Source organism: Macadamia integrifolia, chromosome 4 (assembly GCF_013358625.1).
Source record: "Macadamia integrifolia cultivar HAES 741 chromosome 4, SCU_Mint_v3, whole genome shotgun sequence".
NCBI lineage: Eukaryota > Viridiplantae > Streptophyta > Magnoliopsida > Proteales > Proteaceae > Macadamia > Macadamia integrifolia.
The window spans coordinates 25,617,618-25,643,419 of NC_056560.1; the positions used below are offsets into that span (position 1 = coordinate 25,617,618).

Below are 25,802 nucleotides of genomic sequence, written 5' to 3' on the forward strand. Positions count from 1 at the left end.
ACAGAATAACCCAACAAAATCAAAATTTCAAAAGAGGCGGCTGCAAGGGAGTTTAAATCCTTTCAACTTAGTCCAAAATAAAAACAGACGAATGTTGAAACATTTGCGTCGGCCGCACGTTTCACCACGATTTATTTGAGTCTTGACACTTCCTACTTCTTACACGTTCGTACTCCCTTTGCTCTGCTCTTTGCCCACTTCATTCGAAGTGTTTCAACTTCTCATCCTTTCTCAGAACTGATCTGAAGAGAAAATGAAAGACACCATAGTTCTGTACCCAGCTCCGGGCCTGAGTCACCTTGTCTCCCTGGTTGAGCTGGGGAAGCTAATCATCCACCACTATCGCCACCGCTTCTCCCTCACAGTCCTCCTTAGCTCCGGCGACTCATTCAAACTTCCTGCCGTCGATTCTTACATCGATCATATCTCTCAAACAGACCCTTCAATTGTTTTCCACCGCCTACCTGCTCTTCCCAACTCTGAATCTTCACCACCCACCACCACCTTCCAAACCATTCGCCGCAACAATCCAAATCTCCTCCACACCCTCCAAACCATCTCCAACACTTCCTCCATTGCAGCCCTTGTGATCGATTTCTTCTGCAACCCCGCCTTCCCTATTGCTACTGATCTAAAGATCCCTCTATACTTCTATGTCCCGTGCGGTGCTTCTGCTCTCTCCTCCTTCCTTTACCTTCCAACGATTCATAACCAGACTGAGAAGAGCCTCAGGGAACTCGGCAACACTAATCTAGACATCCCGGGCCTGCCCCCAATTCGTGCTGCACAGATGCCCAAGGCCATGCTAGTTCGGAACAATGAATACTACGATGAGTTTTTGGATATGTCAATCAATTTCATCAAATCAAGGGGCATTATATCAAACACCTTTCAAGCACTACAGCCAAGAGTAATCAAGGCCGTCGAAGAACAAACGCCGGCTTTTTTCTGTATTGGACCATTAGTCGTAGAACCCAGAGATCAATCTAGTGAGTCAGATTGTTTGCGGTGGCTTGATGCGCAACCGAGTCGAAGCGTTGTGTTTTTGAGTTTCGGAACCCGCGGCGTTTTCCCGGCGAAGCAGATTGCAGAGATCGCCGAGGGGCTTGAGAGGAGTGGCCAGAGGTTCTTGTGGGTGGTGCGAAGTCCTCCACCAGTGCACGATAGTGGCAAACGGTTGTCGTTATCGGCCATTGATGATTTCGATCTTGACGATGTGATGCCGGAGGGGTTTCTTGATCGGACCAGAGACAGGGGACTGGTGGTGAAGTCGTGGGCGCCGCAGGTAGAGGTACTGAGTCGGAAATCGGTGGGTGGATTTGTAACACATTGTGGGTGGAACTCGATTTTAGAAGCGGTGTGCGCTGGGGTGCCCATGCTGGCTTGGCCGCTCTATGCGGAGCAGGAGGTGAATAAGGTGCTTTTGGTGGAGGAGATGAAGTTGGCGATGCCAATGGAGGCGGCGGAGGAGGAGGGAATTGTGGTTGCCGCCAAGGTTGAGAAGCGAGTCGGAGCGTTGATGCACTCGGATGAGGGGGCAGAGATGAGGAAACGGTGTCGTAAGATGAGGGAGAAGGCGTTGGCTGCGTGGGCTGAAGAGGGGTCCTCAAAGAATGCGTTAGTCAATTTGGCGAAGTCATGGGAACGGATATAACAACTCGGACGTCTCAGCTGGGATCTTAGATCCTGGACAGCTGCCTTGGTCGGGATTAGGGGTGTCAACTGGTCGGGCCGGTTTGGTTTCGGTCGGGCTTAATCGGGCTTGAAGACTTTCAAAGGCTACACCGTGTCCGCCCATTTAACTAATCGGGCTTAGTTATTGAGGGCATGGTACACTTTATATTCGGTCGGTCGGTCTCGGGTTATAATCGGGCCACCTTAATCGGGCTTTAGTCGGGCCTTAACCGGGCTACGGACATGTTTAATGTTAAACGGGCTTTAACCGGTTTTTAAACGGGCCCTCTTTAAAATGTGCTATTATATTCTGGCCCACTTATGCAAGCCCAAAAAAATGACAATAAATCAATAAATGATACAAAATATAACCATTATTTAAAATGTGAACATGTCTTTACTTTTTAGTTTTTATTCTTTAATTTGGGGGGTAAAATAGGTATTCTACAATCATTAAAGGGTCGGACCAAGTCGGTGCACAATAGGTCGGTCTCGGTCGGGCGTTATTCGTTCGGTCTCGGTCGGGGGCCCGACGGTTCAAGTAGCAAAACCTAGACCGACCATTTATAAACGGGCCGGGCTCAAGCCCGACACGTTTAATAAATGGTCCGGGCCGGGCCGGTCTTTAAACGTTCGGTCCCGGTCAGTTTACCCGGTTCGGGCCACAAATTGACACCCCTAATAGAGACAACACCCTTCCAAGACTTCAACCAAACACCAACACAACCAGGGGAGATAGACGCATCGAGACTTGGAATTGTTGAATATTTTCGCCCAACAAAATATTCAACAGAGAGACGCAGGACTTTGAAAAAAGATGGGATGAATGCCATATCAGCAGACGGGGAAAACTCGTTTTTGAATCTAGAGACTTTTCTATCCCATCAATCCAAACATTACATTTTTCCATTGGAATGAAAAAATCCGTACAATAATCTCACCCCAAACTTCCCACCCCATCAAAACCCTCCTAATCAAACGGGGCCTAAAAGAAAAACGTGACTAAGCCCAGATCTGAGCCCAACCGAGAACACCCTAGCTCCAGGTTGGATTGGGCTTGGGTCGGACCTGCTCTTCAAGACCTTGTTTGTCTTAGTCTCCGTCCATCCTTACAGCTCGCCCGACGCCTACCCCCGCGACCAGGTAGAGTTCTTATTTAGATGAAAAGAAAAAAATTAAAATGTTCTCTGAACCGTTAGGGGAGGGAACGCTAGCACTCTCTTTCCATCCAAAGGCAAAAAAGAGGAATCTCCGTTTCTGCAACTAGACTAACAAGGTCATCGTCTTCACTTCCACATACTTGCTGGCGCCATCTGATCACAAGATGGCGGATCCGGTGAATTCATTTCTCGGGAAAATGTTGTTAGAAGAGATCACTCCGGTGGTTATGGTTCTTCGAACTCCCCTCGTTGAAGAAGCCTGTCTCAAGAACGGCCTTACCTTCGTTCAGATGCTCCAACCCTTTTGTGTCTTCAACAACATTGATGGTAATCCTATTTATCTTCTCACAATATCTCTCTATTTATTCGAAATTTGATGTTCCAAGCACAAATTAGATATGAATTTAAGTTATTTTGTGTTTGATCTTGCATGTCTCAGTACCTGTACGGACGGTGAGTGATCAGCCCTACAGGTTGCACAAGTTCAAGTTGCGATTGTTTTATGCTTCCGAGATAAAGCAGCCGAATGTGGAGGTAATCTGTTCTCAGTAGGAAAGGAAAGCGGGAACGTACTAGTGGGTTGTCTTCCTGAATGTTGAAACCCTTATTGTGAAAGTTATAGATTCATAGGTATTTGGATATTGTTGAAATCAAGGCATTATAGATGAAGAAACGTTTTCTGTGAGATATCGAGTAGTTCATCTGACTGAAATATATTTGATATTTCTGAAAAAACGTTGACTTGGGGGCGTGAAGGAGCTTAAAGACTGCTCAGGGGGAATGTCTCAAATTTAGGGGTGGATGTGGGACTTCTAATATTTAGTTTTATTGTAATCATGCAGTTATTGTTTCTATTTATTTTGCTCTCAGATAAATTCTTTATAAGATATGTATTTAGTTATTAGATAAATTGTAACAAGATTCTTATTTTCTTTCTGGTTTCAAATAGGCTGCGGAAGAGCGTTTAAAACAGGTGATAACTCATACTGCTGAGAAAGATCTTTCTGATTTGCACGCAGATCCACCTCAACTTGATGATTTACTTGCTTGTATGTCTATATCTTACCTCTACGTTAATTGACCTGAATCCCTGCAGTTAATTTTAAATCGTTCTATGCTTTAGATGGTACATTAAGTGTGTTGGATTGAGAATATTTCATCTTTCCTTTAGCTGTTTCCTTTGCAAACTCATTTGAATGGCATTTTCGAGCTTTTGATTTTCAAGCAGTTGGTGGACAAATTATTATTTTTATTTGTCATATATTAATATTTTGTTTCGGGACATGGGCTGTTTTTCCTTTAGCCTACTGTGTACTCTTAGGCTCTTAGCTGTTGGAATTATATCAGATTGAGATATGGTATTTTCTGTGCTGCAGTGAATTCTGAATTGCTGCCATTGTGGTTTAAAATCTTCAACAAGGAGCTTATACAGACCTTATCGTTCTCAGAGCATGAAGCCTTTGACCATCCTGTGGCGTGTAAGGAAAATTTGTACTCAAAATATTTCTATTTCCCTTGTAATATAACTGTTTATTAAGAATCATAATTATGAGATTTTTGGGCCTTAAGAAATGATGAACTTGGATCCTGATTGTTTCCTTTGCTAAAATTTGGCTTGCAGGTCTTTTTGTTGTTTCTTCCAAAGATGAACAGCCTATCAACAAATTTGTTGACTTATTTAACACCAATCAGTTGCCCTCCCTTCTCAATGATGGTGTGATGGATCCAAAGATTCTGAAGCATTACTTATTAATACATGATAATCAAGATGGCAGTTCAGAGAAGTACATTGACCCTCTCTCTCTCTCTCTCGGTTTACAGGACTACAATTTCTACCTAGAGGGTTTCTGACTAGGAAATTTTCTTTCTGATCATTGTTTGCTTGTACTCTTTGTCTATTCCTGTGGTGCATTCTCACTATAGGTGAAGCTGCACATGTAAAAGAAAATCTTGTGATTTACTGGTATGTTGTATCTCACCATGGTAGAATGACATTCCCTGGGTACTTATAAACAAAGTCCTTCAGGTTACATGTTACTGATGTCTGATGCAGATTTTCTGCTCTCTAGGTTAGATTACTTGTTGCGTAAGCACAGAGTTGAGAAAAGTTCATGAAATTAATTGATTTTTTTTTTTTTTTGGGGGTGGGGGTGTTGGGGGGAACATAATTGATTGTTTTACCTGAATATGAAATGCTTGGTGGAGGAATCAATGAATTGGTTGTTACATAAAATGCTGCGTGATCTCCATGTGCAAAGACCATGGGATCTTGGCTTGCACGTGCGGGGGAGTGTCGATGTATACATTGACGCTGCCCTTCCCTAACAGTTCAAGCATTTAGGTGAAATGGTAGCAAACAAAATCCTACTTCCCATACCCTTTATATCACAATGAAATTCAACACATCTTGATTACCTACTAGAAACAGTCCCACCTCATTGAGTGTCTAAATAATGAGCTTCTTACACTTCTTCCTCTCCTACCATACGCAACCAGTTTGCTGCTGGATGTTCTGGATTTGGATTTTTTACTTGTCATAGCTGTAACATGTAGAACTTTCAGTTCTAGTTGGCTTTCATCTCTTTTGCTAGGCATTAACTGCTGCTAGAAAATTTTTTAAAACCTTTATTTATGCTTTTTTTGCAGGGCGACTAATGTTCTTACAGAAATGAGAAGTACATTTGGCATGAACGAATGTAGATTATTGTGCATTAACTCTGCCAAAGATGGATCGGAAGAACGAATAGGTAGCCTGTGGACTCCTTATGTAAGTGGACTGTTTAGGGAATTTAATTTTCTGTGGAGCTGTGGTTGCATATGATTCCAAGGATGTCTCTTTTTCTCGTCTTTTTTCCTTTTTGAACATTGTGAGGGTTAAGGCTGTATATCTTTTTGTTGTCATTTGGCAGAAAACTGATGCTTCTCCTAGTCAAGATCTTGGTTGTTTGCTTAATGTCAATGATGTTAGTGAGGTAAATTTTCTTTCTTTCTTTGGTCATGCATCTTCAGAAATTTAACAATGCCCCTGAGCTTTTTCTTTACACTTCATTTTTGGTGCCCTCCCTGTCTTTCCGAAACAGTTACTTAGATTGGAAATTCTGACCAAAATGTTAGTTTTGGAAAATCTGGAATAGGTAAAGGACCTCATGCAAGATCTATCTTCCAAACATATAATTCCTCATATGGAACAGAAAATTCGAGTTCTCAATCAACAGGTATGCCTGCTAGTTGACTTGTTCTTGAGTTCAGACACAAAGGGCATCTTGTGAATAAACTTGTTTATTTTGTCCTCCTCCATTGACTAATTTTTTTTTTCCCCCCCTTAGGTTTCTGCAACACGTAAAGGCTTTAGAAATCAAATTAGGAATTTGTGGTGGAGAAAAGGAAAAGAGGAAACTCCTGATGCCCACAATGGCCCAATGTATATCATATACATTAATCTTATGGTTCTATGCTACCTTACACTGTTGTTCCTCTCCAGGGACTGTTTTTTCTACTTCAGTTATAAAATCACTGTTGAACTTTTGAAAAAAATATTTTTGAAGGTACACGTTTAGCTCCATTGAATCTCAAATAAGAGTTTTGGGTGACTATGCCTTCATGTTGCGAGATTATGAACTTGCTTTGTCAAATTATCGATTGCTTTCAACAGACTACAAAATTGACAAAGCCTGGAAACGCTATGCTGGTGCTCAGGTATCTTTAAATGTTTTTCACACTTTCTGTTCTTAGTCATAGCCAATAGCCATACTTATCTGTGGTGATTGTTAGCTATAGGAATTCTTGCCTACTCTTGAATTTTTCTCCATGCATTTTATTCATTCTGACTACATAGGCAAAAGTTCTTTCCATGGTCCACATGGGATGATGGGAAAGCCTTCCAATGTGGTCCACCTAATTTTCCTGGTGGAATGTTGATGTGGCAATTAATGTTAGACTAGAATCACAAGTGATCCCAATCCCAGGCAGATCTAAAATTCTGGCTGAATAGAGAAGGTGTCGATTACTCACAAACCACAACTTAGATGAAGCTGAATTTTGGATCGATTGGAGATCCTATGTGAAGGTACAAACCATAAAAATTTGAGAAAGTTCTTTCGGCTGGATTGAGAGATCTGCTGGTTGCAAGAAAAAGGGAACTTTTGGTGATTCTTCAAGAACTATGGCTGGAAGCGAGGGATGATTGACAAATTTGGATCAAGTGGTCCTCCTAAGGTCCTCAACGAACCCACAAGATCCTGCAGCGATTAGAGGTCTGGTTTGGAAGTTATGCACTTGAACATTCTTCTCGGGAAAACTCTATAACTGAAAATTGATATGTAGTGTGTGTGTGTGTCTTTGATCAGAAATCTTGGAGGGGGGGTGCAAGTCTTCAAACAATCTTGTAATAGCTCTGAAAACACTCTCTCATAAGTTAGAATAAAGAAGAAAAGAGAAAACTGATGGAGGGTTGAGAAGGGTGGAAAAGAATTAATTAATGGGCTTCTCACCTCTCTGGTTTAGGCATCTCACCCAACTGCATCCCACAACACAACAACATAAGTTTTTTTTTTTTTTTTTTTTCTGTTTTACTCAAATCTTCATTAACTTCTCAATTGATTACAGCAGCTCGTTATAGAGGAGTAAGTTCAGCTTACAATTAGAAAGTAAATAAAATAGGAAACTAACATAAGAATGGAAACTAACATAGACTTTCCTAACAACAAACTACTTGTTAACCAAGCAAAAGTAAAAATAGAAACTAATCAACTACTTTATTTTTTGCCTAATAAGGGATCTAAAAGGGAAACTAATAAAATTAGAAACAAATCTTCCAAGCTGTAGCTGTCAATGGAGAGGAAACCTGGAATTCTGGAAGTTGCTAGGCACTTTTCAATTGATGGCTGCTGTAGGGCATTCTAGAAGTCCTAATAATAAGATAAAATTGTAAGGTGAACAGTAACTCGTGAACAGTGTTGCTGGCTTGGGGGGACCAAGGTGGGGGTTGGCTGGTCCAACATTGGACTTGGTTCGATGGGACCAGCAGCCCCTTCCTTGTGCAAGCTGGATCTACATCAACAATTCCTTGGATAGATAAGGCATGGTCTGAATTAGCCATTTTTTTCCGAATTTCAGATCCAAATCCAACCACGTACACCTTATATATTGGCAGTTTCCCTTATATTATTAGCAATCCATTGTTTTGAACCATATTTTCAAGAGTTTCATCTTCTTAGTGAATTTCAAATGATTTGTTTTGCCATGCGGCCAACTCTGTTTGGGCTGATACTTACATGGGGAGCAGGGTACCTTGTGTCTTACGTGTCTACAAAATTTGGGGCCAATCAAACTTGCCAAATGGCCGATATTAGGGTCATACAGGAATGGTTTCCTAAGTGGATCGTCCAGGAAATGGGAGGTTGTTTTGGGGTTGACCTGTAGTGTATATTCATATTGTACCTAACAGTTCCTGATTGTTTATATGATAAATTATCAAAATGACATTGAGCTTACATTGTTGGACCCATATCGAGTTTTCAAATGTAACAATTGTTTCAGAAGATCTGATGCCTACTGGAATAGCTTCTATTTTTCTTTGCCACTTCTCTAGGAAATGAGAAATTGGTATAATAGATATATGAAGTAGCGAAATATAAAAGTGAGAATCTGTTGGAGTGTTCAAAATGTTGGTCTACACTGGGTTCTGCATTGAGTCCTCGCTCCTCACAGGAACCTCTTTGTCCTACTCTATTGAGTCAATTTAACCATCATAGTTGTCAAGGCGTCGCCCAGGCATCTAGGCGGCTTTTCCTGGACTGGCGCCGTTGTCACCTGGGGGTCGGCTAGGTACCTTGCTGGTGTCGCCTTGAATTTTGTCCCCCTTGACCACTTGGTTTGCCTAGGCACTGTGACAACTATGATAACCATATCCAGGGATGAAGTCCTACTTTGTCTGCTTTCTGTGGATGATGTAGTTTATGGATTAGACTGAAGAAAGTCAAACTTGATGTTATAATGGTGAAGGGGTGCTTTAAAATCAAAAGTATTCAAGATAATCACATTAAACAGAATAGGAGTTTCAATTTCATGTTTTTGTTCAATCATGTCTACCGAGGGATCTGGTATACTTAAGACAAACCCTAATTAAGAATCTCTAAACACATTGGAACCTTTAGGTTATAAAAAACGCACTGAAAAGGGTAGTTTGGTTTCGGATCCTAGGTTGCTATTTACATGTCGTATACTTTCTCTAATGGGATTCCTAGCTGCTGACTGTCTCTCCAACACTTCCTCAGGCCCTCTTTAAACTCGTGCTTTGCCTTCTTCTTATCCAACCTCCTTTGTATTCCTCCCTCATGAAGGAAGCTATAACCTTTCTGCCCCTTCGCTAGGGATCCTACGGTATTTGTCCACATCCCTGTATCCACCAGCCAGATGCCACCTCAGTTTAGTGGCTCCACCTCCCATGATCTTCTTCCCATAGTAGTTGCACTATGGCTTTTTGTCATTTCCATTAGGTGTAGCATGCCTCCATTTGGTCTCCTCTCCCATCTCTTCCCTGAGCAGCCCTTATGCAATCTTCATACACTGTTGCACCAAAAAAAGCCACATTATTAACTTTTCTACATCAATTAAAACTCGTAAAACAACAATAAAATTGTTTCCTAACTCTTTTTTTTTCCTAATGAAAACTAATTTTTATAATTTTTTAAAACAGTACCTAATTAGCCAAGATTGATTATGGAACAACCTATTTATTTTATTATTATTATTATTATTATTTATAACATTAATCATCATTTTCAGTTGAATTCATTTGAAAAGACAAAAAATGCTTTCAGAAAATTTCCAACAAAAACAGAATATTTTTCATATTTTTATCAATTTTCTGATTTAAAAAAAAAATTTAATTTCCAAAAATTATAAAATAATTTTCAGGCAGAGACATAAAGCGACACCATGAAGGTGAAGCAATAGATCATTCAACAATGTCTAACATATATAAAATTGAGCCCCAATTAATATATATATTACATTTATTTTTTAAAAATTTGCTTCAAGAAAATCAATTTGTAACCATAAATTTTAAAAATAATTTAACAACAAATGACTTCGTGAAGTTGTAGATTGGCCTACGGTGTTATATAAAAAGTTTTAGGCCAACCACTAAATATTTGCCCTATTTTTTGCAAAAGCAAAATTTGGGAAAGGGTATACCTCCAACTTGGAATCTTGCACAAATCTTGCGCAAATCTGGAAAATTGTCTCTGTAGATGCGTTTAAGTACTGCCCAACACCTTGTTCCACTAAGAAATGGAGGTGATTGTTCAAAAAATACCAAATATGTGGTTTTCTACCAAATTTCCCCACTCTTGGTTGAAAATCTCGAAATGGGTCAAAATTTCAAACCATTTCAATCAGTTCTTGAATTTTATGACTGTTTGGTATCATTTCACCGGATCAATAATGAAATGTCGAACGGGACCGAAATATTGGCTGAAATGCCAAAATGTCAATCAGAAAAGTAAAATAGCATTTCGTTTCAAACTTTGTCGAAACCGAATTTTTTTGCAAAATTTAGGTCATTTCAACTAAAATATCGAACCATATCGCCAAGGCTCTTAGGTCCATACCTACTCTAAATCAGAAGTATAACCTTCCAATTACAGTATTAAGAGAAAAAAGCCCCTTTCAAGTTGTCAATGGACTTTTGGATAGACTTTGCTGCTTTTGGTTGTTCTCAACTGCAATTTATCTTGTTTGTCTGTATGCTTGTTATTTCTGTTCTCTTTTGCTTAAGCCAGTGATTATATATTCTGGCTGTAACAAATAAGAAATTTCTTTAGTGTTATGTAGGGCATTTCACTATAAGTTCTTGAAACATTCTTTGATTTGACATCCACTCTTATGCAGGAATTGATGGGACTTTCCTACTTCATGTTGGATCAATCAAGGAAGGAAGCAGAGGCTTGCATGGAAAATGCTTTTAGTACCTATTTGGTACGTTTAAATCCATATCGCTAGAGCTATGAGTATTGAATATGCTATCATGTTTCAGGTTGTGAATAATAGGGTATATTTTTGTAATTAGTAGCTAAAAAAGTACTTGGCATGATCTGTGAACCTTTAAAATTTTTAGGAACTATTGTATTGTCAATCTGTGCTCAAGCTGCAGGTCATTTCATACATATAATTCATAACAAAATCATGTTTTGGCTCTCTTAGTGATAAGCTATTGCAGGTCATTTCATGCAGTCTTCCTCCCTTGGACTTGTACACTGGTATCTTTCTTTTTCTATTTTTTGGATGAATAAAATCTAATATAAAGGCAAGAGAGAATATACAAGGGGGGGGGGTGGGGGGTGGCTTACAGGAAGCCAAGCAAAAGGTAGCAAACCCAAACAAAAGGGGGGAGGGGAGGGGGAGAGCAACAACTAGAGAAACAATCCATCAAGGGGGAAGGGGGAGATAAGATAGTAAGGGGAAGGCCCCATGAGACAACAATGTGCCTGTTCCTTGGGGAATCTCTAACCCTATGATGGAAGGAGGGAAACAAGCTTGGAACTGATGTCAAAATAGATAGCATTCCAAATCTTATCATAAAAACGGGAGTTGGACGTCTATCTACTAAGGTTCCACTCCATCCAGAGGTGATTGATGGTGACACAAAGGGCGAGCTTCGCAACGGTGTCACAAATGGTGGAGCCAATAAATGTCATATCAACCTAGATTCATTCTCTATTAAAGGGGAGAATCCTTTTGCTAAAAGGCCAACAACGACTGAGGATTCTCTTCCAGATGATGCAGGAGAAGGGACAGGAGAAGAAGTGGTGGTCAACATCCTCAATTCCATTCCAGCACAGGCAGCATGCAGGAGAACTTGAATATGATGGTAGTTGAGAAAGGACTGTGTGGGAGGCAGTTAGAGATAGCTTGCCAAGCAGTGAAGCTGTGGAGGGGGATGTGGCCTTTAAACCATAGGACATTGCGCCAAAGAACAAGAGGGGCTTTGGATCTGATAGAGTCCTAGGCTGAGGAGGACCAAACAAACTGGAGGGGGAAGGATTCCAAATGATTAAATCCTCTCTTCCTCTATGGCCAGGGGGAAGGGGGGGACAGAGGACCAGATCGCAGCTAAGGGGGAAGGGGACTAGTCATCGTTGAGTATAATGGAAGAGACAGTAGCATTCCGATCAAGACCAGAGGAATAAACAATCCTGGGGCTGATAATAGGGAAGAGAACACCAGAAGGATGGCAAGCTATAGGGAGGTAGAGGCACTGTTACCAATGGAGTAGGAGATGGCGCCCATACCAATGGGTCTTAAATTGAGGATTCCACGCCAGACCTAAGAGGCACCCGGACCAAGAGAAGTGGTCCAAAGAGAGTCATGCTTAAGGAGGTAGACCTAAGTGACCCGAATACTCTTGTATTTGGTCACAATCTTCCAGATAATTTTGAGGATGCCCGCAAGGTTAATATCTTTGATTCCACCTTCTGATTTTGGGAGACAGACAATGCTCCAGTGGGTGGGATGAAGGAATTTGCTAGAGTCGGTCCTTTCCAAAAGAAGGACCAGTGGAGAGACTCAATAGCTTTGATGGTGGAGTGGGGGGGGGAGAATAAAGACTCTAGACCAGTAGAGGTACATGGATTGGAGCACAGATTTGGTGAGCTCAAGGCCCCTGCATAAGAGGGAAGCTTGCTTTTCCAAAGTTGAAGCCTTTTTCTCCAAAGGTCAAGAATGGGAGTACAATGGTGGGCAAAGAGCCGAGCAAGGATGAGAGGAAGACCGAGATACTTGACAGGGAGAGAGCCAAGGGAAAACCCCTTGAGCTCAAGGAGACAGGCTCTAGAAGCATCAGAGACCTCAGAGATGAAGATGCGAGATTCTAGAAGATTGATGCGGAGACCAGAAAGGCTTTCAAAGAGGAGGGAGGACATGATGGAGGAGATGGAGAGAGGATCGACTTTAGAAAAAATCATAAGATCATCCGTAAAAGTGAGGTGGGTAAGGGAGAGAGACTTACATTTGGGAATGGGGGAGATAAGATGAAGATTAGTGGAGGATTGGATGGATCTAGAGAGAACCTCAAGTCCAAGGGAGAAGAGAAAAGGGGAAAGGTGGCAACCGTGTCGAATGCCCACAAAGGCAGAGAAAAAACCAGCAGGGCTACCATTGACAAGAATAGAGAAGCGGGAAGAAGAGATGCAGACAAGGATCCAGTGGACAATATTTGGGGGAATGGCATTTGGAGCATGGCTCTTGAGAGGAAGTCCCATCTAATAGAGACAAAAGCTTTGTTGATGTCAATTTTGAGAAGCGTCGCTGATCTATGTGATTTGCGGTTAAAATCCTTGACGATCTCATGGCACATAAAGAAAAAAAAAAAAAAACATTCTAGACAAGATGTGCTCCATAAAGCACCACAAAATGGACCCTTGGCTTATTGGCCTCAGGCCCAAGTCGTTCCTCTGTTGCACTTCCATAGTATCTTCTTAAACCCCGTGGGGCCTTCTCTATGTATTGACTATTGAGCCTTAAGGTTTTAGGGGAGGATAAAACAGAAGATCTAGGATAGATGTAAAATATACAGACTACGTAAGGGCAAATGGTAGGTGTGGTCCAGGCATCTCATTGTTGTCAATCCCAGAGGATCTCCAACTTCGCTGATCCTATCCTGTCGTCTTCCCTATAGAACAGTATGGGTGAGGGAATTGGGTCTTATTACTGGTAAGGGTCTGACATGGTTCCTTTACCTATATCCTTACTCGGATTGACATCTGGAGCTGCTGCTCTGGGATATATATATATATATTTTTTTGGTTGGGGGGGGGGGGGGGTGGAGTGGATATGGTTCAGCTAGTTGATGTCGTGTTACTAATGAATTTTCGCTATGAGGTACTCAGACTTTATTGGAGCCTGCTATTTACTTGTTAGGATGTCAACAAAATGTGGCGATATCTTTAGGTTATCTCGTTTCTCTAGCAAGGAGGTATCTCTGGTTCTGTCTGCTAGCTAGGTCGATTAGGAGAAGCATGTTGGTCATACTGAGTAAGTAGTTGTAGTTTCTGATTTGGTGGTTGGGGCAAGCAGGAAGGGGAATTAGGGGTTATTGCTGGTTGGTTGGAGAAAATTTGTCTTGTTTCAGGTTTGTTGGCTTGGTACAGTGGTGTTCTTGTGCCTGTCTTATTGCTTCTATCTTTTCTTTCCTTCTAATTAAAAAAATCTTCTAGCCATTGCGAATAAAGGGGAAAAAAAGGTAAATAGATGGTAGATCCTGTGAAACTCGAATCAAAGTGTTACTTCACTACTTGGAATGAGCTATGTGAATCGTTTTCCATCATTCAACTCTATTTAATGCCATACTGCTGTTAACTCATGAGAAATCATTTCTTCGAAGTGAAGATGAAACCTTTTGGAGTAGCCTATCATAAAATTTGCTTTAAAATAATGTTCAATATGTTTAGAAGAGGTAAATTTGCAGTCCATCTCTGATCCAGCAAAATATTTGTACCTTAGCGAAGTAGACCCAACCTTTTTTGTGGTTGGAGGATTAGAAGAAGAAAGAAGAAGAAGAAAGGAAGGCTCGATCCAACCTTTCCAGTGCTGGATCGAGTCCTCTACTTCCAAATTTTGCCAAGATTGTGTGGCCCCCACCAAATCTGATAGTTTAGTAGTTTTATTTCCTAGGATTTTGTTTATTTGAGTTTTTAAGTTAATTAGGAAACTAAGTAATTATCCTATTGATTTCTTTTTAGAAAGTTTCTTTGTTTATGAAATAGCATTCCTAAAATAATCTTTTCTTTTTAGTAATTAGTCTCTTGTTTATATAAGGCCATTGGCCGAGGTTCTAATTCAATGAATCAAGATTATTGAAGGCAAAACAGCCCCCCCAAATCCCCCTACGAATTCTCTCTTGCTGCCCTCTGCCTCTTCTCATCTCTCATGGCTCTCTCTCCCATTCTCCTTCTCCCTTTCTCGACCTTCACCCCTCTCTTTTCTGTTTTCTGTCTTCCCTGTAGCTGATGCCCTATTGCAGAAATTGTTCACCATCATTAGAGATTATCTCCATCGAGAAAACCCCCAACTGGGCTGCTGCTGGAACTTCTCCAACAATCAGGACTGCTGTTTTTTATCAAGTAGGGTGGGCTGCAACTCTTTATCTTGGAGGACCTCGAGTTCTTCTCTTCTCCTCAGACCTCAGACAACAAGGAAGTAAGTAAAGAACCCCCCTGTTCTACATTCATTGGCCTCCCATTACCTCCATTAGTCCCCACTGAAATCTGAACATCTACCTTTTCTTTTTTTTTAGCCAATACTTACTGTTTTCCCTAAAGAAACTTCTGTTGTTTTACCTTTCATTAGTTGGTTGATTTTAGGCATTGTTTGGTTTACTTAGTTTGCTTAATGTCTTGATAGACTCGTGCTAAACTTAACACATAGTTGCTGCCATGTTCTCTACCCCATATTCCCACCTAAAACTTGAGTGAGTTTATGTGCTTTTATGCTTAGACGATTATTGTTCATTGCTACATTATTCATTAATCTCACTTTACTTGCATGTCAATTTTGTTTGCTGAGCTTCCCTTACCTTGTCCAACCCAAGCCCCTTGAGTCTACCCTACTTGGCTAGTTAACCTTGTAGGAAACCTAGTCACCTAGGAACCCCCTACATCAATATGGGAGAAAGGAAATAATTGAATGTTTAGGGGCTAGTTGGGATTGATTCAGGAGGTCTATGATGCTATTAGTTAGACTGCTAGATGGGCTGTGCCTTTGATGTCTTTCAGTCATCTTCATTGATTGTTTCTTGAGGCATTTGTCTTTGGTGGCCCCTTCCTCTGGGATATGATATACACCATCGTTCAGCATTCTTGGATGCCTTGCGCTCCTGTATGAATGCTGAATGTTGATGGTAGTTCTTTTGGGGAATCTGGTGACAGCTGGCATCAGCACGTCTTCAGGGATTCAAAAAGTATAACCAGGCTGGTCTTCTGTGGTCGTACTGGGTATAGCAATTTAGTCACTGCAAAGCTCAGGGCAATCGTTAAAGGCCTTCAATTAGCTATCTCTAATAGCTGGTTGGATGCTATTATTGAGGGCAACTCTACAGCCATGATCAGAGCAGGTTGAGAGTTAAAGCTGGTGGGGCTTGAAGATATATCCATCTCATTGGTAAAGCCATGTCTTTATTTCTTCAAGGGAATTTCTTTTTCCTGGATGCTTAGATCAGCTTTCTGATTAGCTGGCTAAAACAGGGAGTCAGGGATAGTTTCTATGTCGGAAATACCTAATAGTGTAGCTCCCCCTTTTCTTTGTGGTCTTCCTTGGGATTCGCCCTCTGGTTGCTTGCTTCTGTTGTCATATGCTGGACTGTTGGTGTTGAATTTTTCTTTCTTATCAATGCAATCTTCTTTACATATCTCAGCACAATTTCACTGGGTGATCATGTCAATGTTTGATATTGATTTGTGTGATTTATCCAAGTTACTTCAAGGAGATCATCTTACTTTACTGGTTAAGTCTTATCTCTTATAAATCTAAGTTGAAATTGATTTTGCTGCTACTTGGATATCTTTGCTCATTTCATGTATTTAGTTAGAGAAGTCATAGTGTCATATACTATGGAGCTTAAATTTAGCGGCTCGGTTGGCATTTATTAGTTTTAAATTTAGCGAATCACATGGCATTCATGCATCAACATATCTTACTTATGTTAAATTAAAATGATGTGTATGCAGAAAATTGGGTCGATTGGTCAGAGAAATGCTACGAGGTGTGGACTTTGGTGGGTTGAAATGCTTAAGGCGAGGGACCAGTATAAAGAAGCTGCTGGTGTCTATTTCCGAATTTCCAATGAGGTAATGCCTAGTTCCCAGGAAAGAATGCATTAAAGAATACTAAGTAAGATGGTATTGTAAGCTCCTCCTGACAAAAAAAATTTCCCCTCAGGAACCTTCTTTACATGCTGCAGTAATGCTTGAGCAGGCATCTTACTGCTACTTGTTTTCCAATCCTCCGATGTTGCGTAAATATGGGTTTCATCTTGTTCTAGCGGGTAACCGTTACTATTTATCTGACCAGGTATCTGTTATCTTTCATGTCCAATCTTATTTTTGGTACTTACAATGCTGTCAGCCATTTGAAGCATTTTTTTGTACGTTTGCCATCCCAGAGAAAACATGCAATTCGGACATACAGAAGTGCTCTTTCTGTTTACAAGGGAAATTCATGGAACTTCATCAAAGATCATGTTCATTTTCATGTTGGAAAGTATGTTACCGAAACTCCTAATGATATATGTTTGGATATACCACCTCTTCCTCTATTCTAAATTGTCTAGATTCTAACTTTGATCAGGTGGTATGCTTTTCTTGGGATATTTGATGTGGCGGTCAAGCATATGTTGGAAATCCTGGCGTGTAGTCATCAGTCTGTCATGACACAAGAGTTATTCCTGAGGGACTTCTTTCAAATTGTTGAGGTGATAGTTAGTTCTCTTTTACTTTTCTTTTCAATAATACTTTTAAAAATCAATTGGCAAACCACTCGGGGAAGGATTCCTCTATGAATTGGATGAGAGAACCACTCACGAAAGCTTCAATCATCTTTCCAAACATTGATTTAAAAAAGAAAAACAGATGCAAGGTTATGGAAGAGACCCCCTTTCACATAAGAGAGTTCAATTTGTAGATTCCTTATTAAATAAATCTATCAGGTAATTAGAGCTTTAGGCTGAATGGCATAAATCCACCATTTTAATTAAAAATAAAATCCTGTCACAGAATAATGCAATCCCTGGATTGGCCATAACTTTCCCAGAAGTTCTTTATGGCACCAAGGCATTGGAGGGCTGCCTAAGCGCTTAGGTGACAAGTCGCTCGCCTTAAGGTGATCAAGTGTTATTTTTTATTTTTCCTCTTTTCCTATTTTCTAACACTATTTAGCATGCTATGTATCATCAAAAGTCAACATTGAGCCACATAAAGTCATCAAAAATCAACATTAAGCCACATCAAATCATAAAATATCAACATTAAGTCGCATTAAGTCATCAAAAATCGACATTTAGAGAAATGTTCTTGTTCTGTAATAAGTTTGGCTGGTCAAATGATTTTATTTTTACATGAGATATTTTGTATTACGTAGAGCACAAAAACCATCTTCCAATAAGTCTAAGATGACTTAAATCTAAGTTTTAATGACAAAGTTTTGTTCCGGTCAAACTTATTTTAAAGTGGATGAATGTTAATATCTTCTAAATGGAAATAATTTTATGGATATCAAAACAAGATTATTTTACCGGAGTTTTGTTTTTTAGAAATGTTTTACCATGATAAGAGTTATGAAATTTTCAGAATTGAGAAAAACACCAACATTTGAAACTTGAAAATCTTTCGTACAACAAAATATTCAGTTTTTGTTCTTGATGTGGGGGGTTGACTTTTTATCCTTTTAGAATTTGATTTTTAAACTATTTTTATTGGATTCAAATAGGGGGTATTTGTTTATTTATGATTGAAATCTCAAGTGACATTTACTTGAATGATATTTGGCATTAATAAGTGCCAAACCAAAAGGCGATATGCAGTGTACTAAGGTGACAGCCGCCTAGGCTCTCGGAAAACTGCCTGGATGCCAAGGCGACACCTTGACAACTATCATAGTTTTCACGGTGTCAAATCGATCCAAAGCGGTGGAGGGGTGGCTAATCGATTTGGCGATGAATCGTCAGTTATGGTGTTGCCATGACAGTCAAATCGCCCATGTGTCATTTTTTATTTTCCCTATTTTCTAAAGTTATTTAGTATGCTACTTTTTTATTTCTCTTATTTTCTAAAATCATTTAACATGCTACAAGCCTACAATATATACCCTATAACATATAAAACCAACATCAAATCATCAAAAATCAACATAGCCATATCAAAATCACCCTGCATTTTATAAAAAATCGACCGCCTAGTGAATCAAGCGTGACCTGGCATCGGTGGCGATGCCTATCAGCCAATGGCGACCGCCATTTGTGAGTCACGTAAATCGTAGCACTGCCATGAACTTCTTTTTAAGCCAGAACACCAAATCGCCGCCTAGGCGACATCATGACAACTATGGCCATAATGTATGCAGCCTTACCCCCGCTTGGCAAAGAGGCTGTTTCCTGATGGAATTGTGCCAAAATGACTAGTTAAATACCAAAGTAGGACCTAAAGTTAGGTGACATAAATAACCTATATTATGACAGCATTTTTTGAAGCTAGAGATGCTCCCGCATCGTTACTTTTCTGATGCCAAGAGATAGTCTGAGTCAACATCTTGATCTGAACCTAATGTAGGAGCATCACCCTCAAGTTGTAACACGTATGGCACACACGCCCAACATGCTAAGAATGCCTTGAGACTGGACCAGCACACATGCCCAATGTGGTAAGAATGTTAATCTGAACCTCCTGATGCTTTAGTCAAAATATCATGATGCAATAGCACTCGACTGGGGTTTTGAATGGCTATAGTATTATCTGAGATGGAGAATTACCCATTAAGGTTCTAATTTCATCAATATATTCCTAATAAATGTTTTTTTATCGTGTTTTGTTATAACTTATAAGTCCTACAAGGATATCCAGTTGCAGCAGTAGTGTCTGGCCAAGCTTTAGCGGCACCCCTGACTGTACTTACATATTGTTTCTCTTAACTGATCAAAACAGAGGGTACTGGGAACTGAATATGCTCCATACCACAGTACCACCACCCTTAGATTTGTACAATGTAAAGCATGAAGTCCCTCCGATCTGAGTAACATAAATCAGAAGAGACTGCCTCCCATTCTTTGAACTGAAAGAGGGGAGTTTATATATCATTTAGCTTACACCCATAGCTTAGTCAAAGATGGATTTGTTTCTAGGTCAGCAAACTCCATATGAGGTTGCAGTTAATTTCTTTCTATTATTGACTTGTTGCCCCCCACCCCATAGGGGCAGAGGTTTGGGTTGCCAGGGAAATTCCTGGGTTTGAGTCTTTAGGGTGGCGCCTTTGTACAAAAATGCCAAAGGTTAGGACTGACTCCAAACTCACCCCTCCTAGGACCCTACATATGTGGGACCGGCATTAGGTAATAGCCCTTTTGTTGCCCCTACCCTTCAAAAAGAAAAAAACAAAATAAAATAAAATAAAACTATCTTTCTCGTCTTGCACTTCAAGCATCTAAAGAAAAAAAGACTGGGACACTATCTTTCTCGGCCTTCTGCATAAAGCATCTCTCCTGGGTTAATAGTTTTCTACTTGTTTGATGGTCAACCTTTTAATGTTATCAATATTTTCACTATTGAATCAATTCTGTGCAAATCATTAACAGTCTTTCTTGGTTTTTATGCTAATTTAGAAAATGGGAAAGAAATTTGAGGTGTTCAGACTTCAGTTGCCCATTATCAACATTTCCTCATTGAAGGTTGTATTTGAAGACCATCGGACTTATGCATCAACTGCAGCTGTAAGTTTAACTACTTATTTTTTTTTCTTTTGCCTTGAAATATGGACGGTTGTAATAATTTGTGGTGGGTTCTGTCTGCTCTTGGTTCATAATCCTGAGCAACAGTGTATTACCATTTGTTGCTTGTCTTTACGATTTAGATATTTTAGACCTTATATATTTCTCTGATTTCTCCTTTGATAACTTAGTTATATGCTATCACCCTATGAAAGTTATATGCTATCACCCCATGAAAAAAATTTCTATTATGATGAAATGAAACTTGGTGCTATGTAATGCCCTTCTTTTTCTCTTTTTTTTCTTAAATTCTTTTTTGTGGACATTGGAGTTCCTTCTCATCTTTGTAAAAGCATATTGTGTCTCCAGAGCTACTGAACTTTATAGTTGTACAGTACTTAATTATATGGATTCATTCTGTTGTGGACTATCTTTTATGTTTGCATAGCTGAGTGCTAATTTTGTTGTTTTCCCTACTACATTTAATTTTCTTATTCATAGATTTTTCTTCATACAACTCAACTCAACCCTGCCTTATCCCATTTAAATTGGGTTGGCTACATGGATCCTCTTTGGCTAATCGATGCAAAGATGATACATAGATTTTTCTTCATCTGATGTCTTAAGACAACTTTTGTGGATAATTTTTGTAATTTGTAACTCAACTGAAACTTATCCCAAGTACTTGGATTTGGTACAGAAATCATGTTCCCTGAGCTAATCTATCTCGTGCATTATCTTCCATTAATTTTTCTTTGGGTTGGTTTGATGTGCAAGTGAGGAGATTTTTTTTTTTTTGGGGTGAATAAAAAGTTCATTACCAAAGAAGAAGAACAGTGACAAGCTCAGCCTTATCCCAACTTAATGGGTCAGCCACATGGATGCGTGTAAAACAAAGAAGAGAAGAACGAATATAAAAAAAAAAATTGCAAAACACAGCCTTTACAAAGGGGAAGAGGCCCTAGTAATTTACAATTAGCCTATTTCTGGGGGAGCTCTTGAACTTAACCAAATTGAGAAAGACCTTGATGCTACCTTGATCCGATGAGATCTCAAGCTGACTTGGTGCTGAAGAGGCCCGAAGATGAAGCAGACCAAGATTATCATTACCCCCAATAGGTCTTATAGAGATTTTCGGCAAGGCACTCCAGATGGCAGCCAAAGGGGGGTGGGGGAGGCCAACTATCCTGCCAAAATAATATCTGAAACCATGTCCAACCTTGCTGAAGCCGGAACTATAGATAGCTTTGCCTCCAACTGGGAGAAGAACTCCATGCGGGTGCTAGTTATCGAACCCGAATCTAGTAGAGATCTCATCATCAATATGAGATTTGATGATCCCATAAGCGAGGGGTCTGAGACTTCCAAATCGTCCTCCATACCCAAGAAGAATCAAGGAGAGGAGGAGCCTTTTTCCAAATGGAATCTTTGCGCAGGGGGGCGAGAGTAGACGTAGTACCCAAAAACTCTTGTTCTTAGCCACTAACTTCTAAATTAGCTTAATAATTGCTTGCATGGCTTACATCTTTGATCCTTCTCAAACCCAAGCTGCCTGCTTTGGGAAGGCAAATAGAAGCCCGATTGATAGGCTGGATCATAGTTGTCAAGGCGTCGACTTGTTGCACTGCATGCCGCTTTGTGTTTTGGCACTTATTTATGTCAAATATCATTTAAGTAAACTTAATATATTATTCATAATAAGAAAATATCCCTTATTTGAATCCAATAAAAATAGTTTAAAAATCAAATTCCAAAAGGATAAAAAGTCAACCCCCCAGTCCAAGAACAAAGGGTGATTTTCAACTTTTAAATGCTTGGGTTTTCTTAATTATGAAAATTTTATAAATTCTATCATGTTAAAACATTGCTAAAAACCAAAAGTCCGGTAAAATAATCTTTTATTTTAATATCCATAAAATTATTTTCATTCAGGCGATTTTAACAGCATTCGCGCACTTAAAAATAAGTTTGACCGGAGCATAACTTTGTCATTACAACTCAGTTTTAAGTAATCTTAAAGTTGTTGGTAAGCTGATTTTATATTATAACTAATATAAAAAGTCTCATGTAAAAATAAAATCACTTGACCAGTCAAATTTATTATAGTTAAAGAGCATTTCTCTAAATTTTGATTTTTTATAACTTAATATGACTTAATGTCAATTTTTTATGATTTAATATGGCTAAATGTTGATTTTTAATGACTTTATGTTGCTTAATCTTGATTTTTTATGATAAAAGGTATATATAGCTTACTAAATATTGTTAGAAAAGAGGGAAAATAAAAAATAACACTTGTTCGCCTTAAGGCGGGTGCCTTCTCGCCTAAGCGCTTAGACAACCTTACACCGCCTTAGTTCGCCTTGGCGCCATGGCAACTATGGGCTGGATAGATCTAGAGTCATCACAACCCTTCCAAAGGAAGGCACACATGAGGGATTCCAACTTCGAAATAGTGGACTGAGGAAGCCCCAAAAACGCTTGATTAGTAGATGTAAGAGGACTGAAGCACATCTTATCAACTCAAAGTGGCCGGCATAAGAGAGAAGCTTCCCTTACCAAAGCTGAAGCCTTTTGCGAAGCCAATCTAGGAGACACCAAAGAATTACAATTACATCATGGCAACTAGTCTTTAAGAAACAACTCGAGCAAAATTCTGACCATTGGAACATCCTTCAAGTAACACCTTCCCAAGAAAGTCCTTGAAGACCACAACTCACTTCATGTAGAAGTCTTAGCAAATACTCCGCCCTCTAAGTAACCATCATAAAGGTTATAATCTCCTCACTGTCAAGAGAAAAGGAACCCTAGGTTAATCCAAAATAATCTTCATAGAAGAAGCCACCCATTAATTTTTTGATGAAGCCCCCATTAATTTTTTGATGTTCAAAATTTGCGCTTACCATCTGTTTTTTTCAACATAAAATATTTTCCTGAAAAATAATTATTACATATAGATTTATTTTGTATTTATGCTATTTGGCATTTTTTGGTTGGCATCTAAGAAACACATCTGAACATAATTGAGCGAGGGAAAGAATCCAGCCGTAGAATGGGGGTGGAGTCCTCCATGGGTGCCAAGAGTATCAATGATCAAAGATAGCATTACTATTTTGGGAAAACATCCAGAATTTTGTAAAATTATATATAACAGTTAAAATCTGTCTCTGCATAATAGAGCAACCACTAGAGTTGAGATGACAATGCTACAAATGAACGTAATCTAGAGAATATTTCCTATTTTAAGCAAGTATTTGATAAACAACAAAATAATTATGATGTAAATAAAGCATTAATCTAATGGCCAATTGTATTGGTTATATCATTGTGGGCTTTCAAGGTTACAATGATGGTGATTTCAGCTTAGCATTTGGGATCCTTTTGAATTTGTCATGTGTATAGTTAACTTTTGAGTTGTGACTTGTCCAGTGCCCCCATTGCTCTCCATATGTTTCTCCTCTGCCTTATGAATTGATAAAAGAACCTTAGAACCTGATTATCTTGGCCACATGGCAATGGGAATGACATGATCAATTAAACTGACGTTTCATACTTTTGCAAATTGATAGACATGATATCATACAGAAATAGTGAAGATGTAGTGGTTCAAAATTGTGTATCGAGATTGAGCCTCTTTAATTCCACAGACAAGCTATTATTTGTTTCTGATGTTTCTTTTTTAATTTTAAAATTCAGGTTAATGTCAGAGAAAGCTTGTGGAAGTCTTTGGAAGAAGATATGGTCCCTTCATTACCTATTTCTAGGACGAATTGGCTGGACTCACAGCCAAAGCATTCTTCAAGAAAATATAAAGATTTTAATATTTGTGTAGTGGGAGGTATGTAGCAGTGACATGAAGTTTGTTGATTGCTCAATGCAATTGACAGTGTTAGTTGTATTGATAGTTAATCCCCGTTCACATTCCTTCATTCTTTACATCTGATGTTTGTGGATGAATAGGAAACAATTTTGCTTTTAATTTTTTCCTTGTGCAGAATTTTTTTCACTGATTAGTTTCAATCATTGGCTTTGGCCACAGCTTAGCCAATTCAATTAAGCCTTCATGTTCCCTTTTATTTTATAATTTTTTTAGTTCTCCCAACTGAGATTCGAACTTAGGTATAAGCATTAGGACAGTTTTGGGCATAACATGACACTTTCTTACTTGTGCCATGACTCCTGGAATAATCAAGACTTGATGAGGGCGAGATTTCGCTTATCTTTCTGTTGTCTTTTTTACTGAAACGAATGAGGGGCTAAACAGGAAACAAGCCAGGATTCATTGAATTTCAGTGTCGTTTGGGAGAAAGGACAGATTTCCTTAGGTTCAAAGTTTCGGGTTTGACCCTGGTTGAGATTGAAATTTCTGTCAACCTGGGAATTTTTCCTGTAATGGAGGAAACCTTGGTTTCTATCCCCAAACTGTTTTTTTTTTTTTGTCTGATTTTTTTTGTACACCATATTTTTGACATTTCTAACCTATTCAAAGAATTAGTTTAATGAAAAAAACACCGAAAGTAATACTTCTTGTGTTGACCCAAGTTTGCTAGTGTACATTGACTGAAGCTGTATTACTACTACATATATAAGTTACTAAAAATGGAAAATATATGATCAAAACAAGCAAAACATAATGTAGAGGATGCAAAACAAATAATAAAAATTGAAGTCATACTACTGTATTTACAAGTACTTCGTACAAAAAAATAATATTTGTGAAAAATGGGTAATGTATAGATTACAACAAATTAACCCCCACAATTTATAACCCCAAACAGGACAAATAGGACTAGGAAACAAAGAAATAAGACCCTCAAATAAACCCCTAAGGATATAATACCAATATAGGAGTAAAACCAGCCCAAAACCCAACCCGATATGAGAGAGAAAGACCTACTACAGAGCTAGAGAGAGAGGTGTGGCCGGGTCTGTAGGACTCCAATTGAGCTACACTCTTAAGCGTAGGTAGGCCCTAGGGAGGGTACAAAAACCTAAAAAATTGAGAGACTTTTAATAGACGATTGATGAGATATTTACCTTCTTGATTTTCAGACCTAGGAGAGAGAATCTGAAGATTTCTGCAGGTATAGCAACTGGGTGATCTGAACAGCTTCAAGAAGAGGATTAAGTAATCATATCGTGCCCTCTAAACAACCCTTAACGGTAGCTCCTTGATCAGATTCACAATAGAGGAGAAGAGAGAGATCGCATAAAGAAAAGGGGGGAGAGGAAGAAGAATCACACAGTCCTCAGGCTCTCAAACATTAAAATTCAATTCATCTTTTCAAATCTGTCTAATTAGAGTACATTAGCTCCTCTATATAAAGAGTGCAGACTAGCAGTCATAACCTAACTAGGAGTTAGACTCCAAGTAGGATTAGACCTTACATAATAAGAGTTGGATTCCAAATAGGACTAGACTAGATCTCTAACATGGAGTAGGACTAGAACTCCAACATGGAGTAAGTAACTAACTAGTCATTCACTAATAGGGAAAC

General features: G+C 39.3%; 2 protein-coding genes across 2 annotated transcripts in view; both read left to right on the top strand.

Moving 5' to 3' along the window:
- Window positions 1-253: 253 nt before the first annotated feature.
- Window positions 254-1,654, top strand: LOC122076358 (UDP-glycosyltransferase 88F3-like). Its single transcript, XM_042641662.1, has one exon. It carries the CDS (start codon window positions 254-256, stop codon window positions 1,652-1,654), a length of 1,401 nt encoding a protein of 466 aa, XP_042497596.1.
- A 1,201-nt stretch (window positions 1,655-2,855) lies between these two features.
- The window catches only part of LOC122076792 (trafficking protein particle complex subunit 8), a 34,121-nt gene continuing 11,174 nt past the window's right edge, over window positions 2,856-25,802 (top strand). The window contains exons 1-17 of the mRNA XM_042642344.1: window positions 2,856-3,161; window positions 3,274-3,368; window positions 3,784-3,883; window positions 4,211-4,312; window positions 4,456-4,618; window positions 5,481-5,601; window positions 5,744-5,806; window positions 5,969-6,049; window positions 6,161-6,255; window positions 6,380-6,530; window positions 10,728-10,814; window positions 16,559-16,678; window positions 16,770-16,901; window positions 16,993-17,090; window positions 17,178-17,301; window positions 20,200-20,307; window positions 24,001-24,142. Coding sequence (XP_042498278.1) covers window positions 2,999-3,161; window positions 3,274-3,368; window positions 3,784-3,883; window positions 4,211-4,312; window positions 4,456-4,618; window positions 5,481-5,601; window positions 5,744-5,806; window positions 5,969-6,049; window positions 6,161-6,255; window positions 6,380-6,530; window positions 10,728-10,814; window positions 16,559-16,678; window positions 16,770-16,901; window positions 16,993-17,090; window positions 17,178-17,301; window positions 20,200-20,307; window positions 24,001-24,142 — 1,945 coding nt within the window. The 5' untranslated portion in view covers window positions 2,856-2,998. The remainder of the gene's footprint in view (window positions 3,162-3,273; window positions 3,369-3,783; window positions 3,884-4,210; window positions 4,313-4,455; window positions 4,619-5,480; window positions 5,602-5,743; window positions 5,807-5,968; window positions 6,050-6,160; window positions 6,256-6,379; window positions 6,531-10,727; window positions 10,815-16,558; window positions 16,679-16,769; window positions 16,902-16,992; window positions 17,091-17,177; window positions 17,302-20,199; window positions 20,308-24,000; window positions 24,143-25,802) is intronic.